The sequence below is a fragment of the Nansenia antarctica genome, assembly GCF_963989245.1.
Source record: "Nansenia antarctica genome assembly, chromosome: 1".
Taxonomy (NCBI): Eukaryota; Metazoa; Chordata; class Actinopteri; order Argentiniformes; family Microstomatidae; genus Nansenia; species Nansenia antarctica.
The window spans coordinates 62,868,956-62,876,218 of NC_137674.1; the positions used below are offsets into that span (position 1 = coordinate 62,868,956).

Sequence of the window (7,263 nt, forward strand, 5' to 3'; positions counted from 1 at the left end):
GTCATCTAAGTGGTCCAGGAGACAATGGGCCTGCCAGCCAGACCTCCCCTCCCCCAGCTCTGAGGCAGCTGCTGGGGACGCCCCATAGCTCAGGAGTCATGCCCATTCTATTATAACACCATACAACCCTCAACGGAACCTCTCCCATACGTAGTCAATGTCCATACGGGCCGAGTTATTTTAATCCTGTTCAGGGTATTTAGAAACATCTGGTGGATCTAAAAATGTGCATTAGGGTTAGGAACCAGACAGCATTTTTGCTGAATACATATTTGTGAGGAACGAATGGAAGTGAAACGGCGGGAAGTTCTGTCCGGCTCAAGGCTAGGGGTTTCCACGTCCATGGGTTTCCACATCAACAACAGAACAACAACAAAATATTTTCTGCTTTAGCCCCCCTCAAACACACAGATAGAGACATGCACGTACGCACGCACAGACACACACACACACACACACACACACTAACACACCTCCTCACCTGGAACACATCGTTGGCACACTTCCTGCAGAGGTTGTGTTGGCAGGGCAGGATTACCACGGGCTTGGTGAACATCTCCAGGCAGATGGGGCAGATGAGCTGCTTCTCCAGGTTGTCCATGGCGACCGTGGGTTCCCCCACCAGAGGCTTGTAGCTAAAGTTCATCCCCGCAGATGAGCGGATGGAAACTCTCACTGAACCTCTCTCTATCACTATCCTTGTATCACCCGATTGCTCTATCTATCTATCTCTCTACCTCTCCTCACAATCCCTCGATCTGTCTATCCGACTCTATCTCAATCTCTTCTATCTCTCTCTATCACTATCTCTGTATCTCTCTCTATCCTCCTATCCCTCTCTCTCTCTCTCTCTCTACCCTTCTCCCCGCCCCACCCCGCCCTGTCTAGGCGTCCCGCCACAGAGACGCCCCCTGTTCAATAGAACGCCTGGAGATAAATTTAGCCAGTGTTTGCTCAGGGTAGGGTTACTGTCCAAACCGCATGCCATTCTGGCCTGTGGCATATCTCACCCACCCCTGACCCAGACCCGGACCCCACTGGTGGAGAAGAGGAGGGGGGGGGGGGGGTGCATCAGAGTCACTGGACCTGAGAGAGAGAGAGAGTTCTGGAGCTGATGACATGAGGTATTAACAAGCTAACGTCAGTAACACAACACCATACTTAAGCCTGGAGAACGCAGGACAGCATGTGAGGGTCACTTTCTCACTGCTGAAGGCGTCATAGTAAACACACTCTACTCTGATGTTGTACTACTACACACAACGATACAAAATCATTATGTTGGACAACAACAACAACTGTCATCTACGACTCAGTCAATGTGTGCCCTGCCTTCCATCTGAAACCCATCGCTAGTGAACAACTGCCATTCTTATTCAAACCAAGGGATAGACCTACCATAATACCACAGCTGTTTGTAGTATAGGGCTAGGGCCTCCTTTATAGAAAGTACTTTGGATTCAATTTGATGGGATTACCTGTGTCATACGTAGAAAACCACGTCAAAGTAGTGATTTATAAAATTTCAACGTGAGTCAATTTGACCGTGGAAACGATCGTAGCTCTACGTCAGGTATTGACTTGACGTACGCACATTACCTACTGGTTATGCAGAGTTATTACAGGCATGTGAGCCGCACTCGAACCCGTTGCCTACTGTAATTCATGCAAAGTGAAAGTGGCTCGAGAAAATGAGTTAAATTTAAGATTTAAAGGGAACTGATGTTTATGATTGTATAGTCTTCCTTTATGTGCCATTAGGCTATTGTATGTGTCACAGGCTGGACTCTCTAAATGAGCGTTTTTTAGGAGAAATATATTTTTGTATTAAGATTTTAGAAACATTGTTATATAAATAAAGATAATTCCTAAATTTGCTCCAGCCTCTGCTTCCTCTGGGCACCTCACTCACTGCTCCTCCCTCCCAAACAAATTTGTGTCATAGGTGCTATAACCTAGGTGGCGTTGTCGAGCAACTCGCCCGCCTGACAATCCCCTATCCTGATATCATGCAGAAGTCATGGAACAGCTCTTTGGGCATAATATTTGATCTGTTCCACCACCAGCACACCTGATTCAACTAATCAAGTACAAATCATAAGACGGTTGAAAACCACTGCTCTAAACCATAACCCGGCCTTGACCAACCCTAGGGCTTTCACACCGGCAAAGAACCGTGCCGGTTCGCGTTCGCGAGCCAAGTCTGGAACCGGCCGGCGCGTTCAGACCGAAGCTCAATTGGTTCGGAACCTGAAAAGTTGGTTCGCAGCGGGCACCAAAAAATAGTGGTTCTCAAGCGCGAACCAAAACGTAGAACAGTCACGTTGTCAGTGTGTGTGTCATATTCTAGGCTGCAGAGACCAGCAAGGAGGAAGTAGACAAAATATAATCTAATCTAAATCTAATCATTAGTGATCAAAAACAATATCAAAAGTGTCATTATTCTCTCTATCTTCCTCACATGCTCAGCAAACACACACACGCACACGCGCGCGGACATGCGCGAACGCGAATTTCGTAAGCCATTTCTATTCCAGTAATGGAGCAGCTGATTACTAAGAACGCATATAGAAAGTGTCTTTTGTTTTGTTTCACAGAAAATTGTGTTTATTTCAGATACTGTAGTAGTGGAAGATATTATCCACTTTTCCAGTGAAGTAGCTGCCATCTAGTTGTGAATTGTTTTGTTTATCCCGCCCCTTCATCACCCAGCGTTGATGACGCGGATGGTTCAGGTTACACTGGTATGAACGCGGGCTCGTTCGCCAGACAGCACCAAGGTTCAGAGGTTTCCGAACGCGAACGCGAACCGGCACGGTTCTTTGCCGGTGTGAAAGCCCTGAGGGTCACAGCTACCTTAAACCCTCTCAGAGGGTCATGGCTACCTTAAACCCTCTCAGAGGGTCACGGCTACCTTAAACCCTCTCAGAGGGTTACCATGGCTACCTTAAACCCTCTCAGAGGGTTACCATGGCTACCTTAAACCCTCTCAGAGGGTCATGGCTACCTTAAACCCCCTAACCCTAGCCCTTAAACCCCCTAACCCTAACCCTTAAACCCTCTCTGGTGATTCTTCGATCCACCCTGATATAGGATTGAATTCACCCTTCTCAATCAAATTTTTTAAATTTGTTTTAATTATTTGTAAATATTTTATTCTCCTTGGAATGATACATGCACTCCATACACCGCACAGTCGCATGTCATTCCAAGTTTATGAATTGTAAAACATCTGTAACATCTGTAATCAAGACACCAGATGTTTCAATTCATAAATACCGTTTAATAATAATAACTTAATAATAATGTTTGTTTATAATAGTGCTAATAATAATCATCCTAATACCTTTTTAAATCATTGAACCCCTCTTGTCAATTGCTCAAGTAACACTTTATTATTCATTAAGTGATGCTAAAAATGCCAGCACATGGATATATATATATATAAATATATATCATCCCATAAGTGGGTAAAATCAGTGTTTCCTCTATATGCATTTATTGGTGGCGGGCCGCCACGAATGCATTTCCTCCGCCACTAATTGATTCAGTCCACTAAAAAAAAAATTAAAAAGAAATCTGAACATTTTAGCTGATTAAAATATATCTGATCCTAGATCAGCGCTATAATGGATGTTGACTAAAAGTGCACCTAAATCCACGCCCATCTCTCTCTAACCGCTGATCCAAAACCAGATTAATGACATTAAACATTCAGTTGACGACGTGACACAAGGGCTACTCCTGATTGGTCGAAATGTGAACCGGCATGAGAACCGTGCAGACTCAACCATCCCTGCTCAGCAGTCTTACCTGCCGAAATGCTCGGGCGCCTGTGTTTTCTCCTCGCAAATAACGGGCTAAAAGTCACCGGTAGTACCATCTACTCCCTGGCACCTACCAAATTAAAAAAGGTTGGAGCCAAGAGGAGAGCACCATGGCGAAACAGTGAAATAAATCTCCTAAAGAGAACATGTAGGAAAGCTGAGCGCAGATGGAGAAAGAGCAAATTACAGATTGATCAGAATATTTTTAAAGAACATCTATCTGCCTTTAACTTGGCAATGCGAAATGCTAGAAAAAATCACTTCTCAAAGATAATATCTACAAACAAGAATAACCCCAGGGTCTTGTTCTCGACAATTGATTGCCTTGTAAACCCTGCTCCTAAAACTCTAGACGGCGCAGCCTCTGTCACCAAATGCGAGGAATTTGCAGCCCACTTCAGGGATAAGATAACAAATATTAGAATGTGTATTACTCAGGAAAGACTAGGTTTGTGTAGCACCACAGATCCGCCACCACAGAACATGACTATGAGCATGTTCACCATGATTAGTACGGAAACATTAGGTAAAATTGTGTCACAGCTTAAACCGTCTACGTGTCCTCTTGACCCTATTCCTACCACCTTTTTTAAGGACATTTTTGAATCTGTATCTGATGACATACTAGGCATTGTAAATCACTCCCTACTTAAAGGGATATTTCCAGCGGCGCTTAAAACTGCCCTGGTTAGACCCACCCTGAAGAAAAGTAACCTAGATCCTTCTGATCCAAAAAACTGTAGACCAATATCCAATCTCACTTTTCTAAGCAAAATTTTAGAAAAGGCAGCGTATAGACAGCTTCATGAATTCTTAGTCTTAAATAATAGGTATGACCCACTTCAGTCAGGTTTCCGATCATACCACAGCACAGAAACCGCTTTGCTTAAGGTAACAAATGACCTTAGGATAAATGCAGACTCGAAAAAACTCTCGATTCTTGTACTCTTAGACTTAAGTGCAGCCTTTGATACGGTAGACCATTCCATACTTATTGAGAGACTTGAAAACTGGGTTGGCCTCTCAGGTCCCGTCTTGAACTGGTTCAGGACTTACCTGGCTGACCGAGACTACTTTGTAGCCCTTGGTGACCATAAGTCAAAAAATTATAACACAACCTGTGGAGTTCCCCAGGGGTCCATTTTAGGACCGTTGCTCTTTAGCCTATACATGCTACCCCTCAGTTCTGTTATCAAGAAGCATAGCGTTAACTACCACAGCTATGCTGACGACACTCAGCTTTATATCTCAGTAACTCCCAACGACTACAAGATGATTGACCACCTGATAGATTGTATTGCCGATATTAATATTTGGATGACACAAAACTTTCTCCAACTCAATCAAGAAAAAACAGAGGTATTGATCATTGGCGAGAAAACTGGGAGAGAGAAATTATCTGCACACTTGAAAACACTAGCTCTTAACACTAAGTGTCAGGCCAGGAATCTTGGTGTCATAATTGACTCAGATCTAAATTTTGAAACTCATATTAATAATACTATTAAAACATCCTTCTACCATCTAAGAAACATCACTAAGGTACAATCATTTCTCTCCCAGGCAGACACTGAAAAATTAATGCATGCGTTTGTTACTAGTAGGCTAGATTACTGTAATGCTCTCCTGACAGGTCTCCCCAAAAAAATGATAAATAGACTACAAATGGTTCAAAATGCTGCTGCTCGTGTCCTTACTAGGACCAAACGAAGAGCGCACATCACACCTGTCTTGAGATCACTACACTGGCTCCCTGTCAGTCATAGAATAGACTTTAAGATCCTTTTACTAGTTTATAAATCACTTCACTGTGATGCACCCAATTACATGGTGGACATGCTCATAAGATACACACCAGCTAGACCCCTACGGTCTAGTGGCACAGAACTTTTAATAGTGCCAGAGGCTAGGACAAAGAGATTTGGAGGATCAGCTTTTAGCATATATGCTCCTAGACTGTGGAACACCCTACCTGAGGGCCTGAGGTTGTCTAAAACTCAGGACATTTTTAAGCGTGACCTCAAAACCTACTTATTCAATGTCGCCTTTTGATACTACGGGAGACATTGGACATTATAGAACTAGGATCACTAGGCCATTACACCATACTCGTGTTTTGAGATTTGTGTTGACAGGAAAATGGACCCGGGTGCTGATGAGGCACTGTCAGCTCCAAATAGCACCTAGAGCAGTACTGGAACCAGTACAAGGGTGTACCAGGACCACCATCAGGTTGTATTGCTGTCATCTTTATTGTCTTTATTGTGTTGTTGCATCATAACTGTGCCTAAGATTCTCTTTTGGCAGGACCTGTGACCATCCGGATGCAGAACGATGCAAATATAACACTAAATTTATGGACAGAGTGTACGCCGATAATATGCAAGGAATTTTTCCTGGATACATGGTGTACAGGTTTTTGCCCTTGCTTGCTTGCTTTGTGCCGGTGGTCCTTGGCCTCCCCTTGGGGACCGCTGGGTACTGGTAGGCAAACTGGCTAGTAGTCGCTCTATTGGTAGAGGGCTGCAAGGGAATTTTTTCCTGGCTACATAGTATACAGGTTTTTACTTTTGCCTGCTCGCGGCTCTGTCAGTATTGATTGATTGACTGATTGACTGAACATTTTCATTGTGTGAAGCGCATTGAGTTGCATCTTGTAAGAAATGCGCTATACAAATAAAATTTGATTTGATTTGATCTAAAAGATACAAAAAGCTGATCTAGCTAGCTAGGTGCACAAATAAGATATCACGTAATAACTTCGAAAAATTAAACGAAAACAGCGACAGATGGATGGATTTTTCAAGAAAAAAGATGTCCCAGACACTTCAAACATTGCTGAAGCTAGCAGTGGCTATGAGCGATCCGAAACTGCATGGCTGGCAGGACCAAAGAAGCTAGGTGGTGGATCAGCTAACAACGTTTATGGCGGGGTACCACCACCACCAGCTACAACTACAGCGGGAGAGCCATCAGCATCAGCTAGCTGTGTTGGTGTATCAGCAGACATTAGCAAGTCAAAAAACTATTCTTATGTGCGTCACTTTAGCAACGACAGTATTGGCAGGGAAAAAAGAAGGGGAGTCGATTTTTTAATTGACAACGGAATTACATGCTGGAAAAACATGCAGCTAAAATTCAGGGAACATTTGGACAATAAGAGACACACGAGAGAAGTACGGGAAAACAGGGCTCATGTGGGTGTCATCAAAGGTAAGAGTTTGTTTTCTTTAACTCAGCTGATACTCAGCTGTTTACCGAATGCTCCATCTGACTGTGATTTTACTTGTGTAATGTGGTGGGTTGACATAATTCACGCACGGAACTATGGGTTGGGAGTATTGTTCCGTCCGCAGTTGAGTGCGTAGTACCCAAGTTGTTTAGTCTGTTCTATTTACTGCTTGAGTGTGTTGTTGACAATCGTTCATGTCCTTCA

General features: G+C 43.6%; 1 protein-coding gene across 1 annotated transcript in view; it reads right to left on the minus strand.

Annotated features, from left to right (window-relative positions):
• trim54 (tripartite motif containing 54) overlaps positions 1 to 625 on the minus strand; it is a gene marked incomplete at its 3' end in the record, with an annotated part of 11,639 nt that extends 11,014 nt beyond the window's left edge. The window contains exon 1 of the mRNA XM_080524762.1: positions 482 to 625. Within this exon, the coding sequence (XP_080380888.1) occupies positions 482 to 601 (120 nt within the window). The 5' untranslated portion in view covers positions 602 to 625. The remainder of the gene's footprint in view (positions 1 to 481) is intronic.
• Between the last annotated feature and the right edge of the window lie 6,638 nt (positions 626 to 7,263).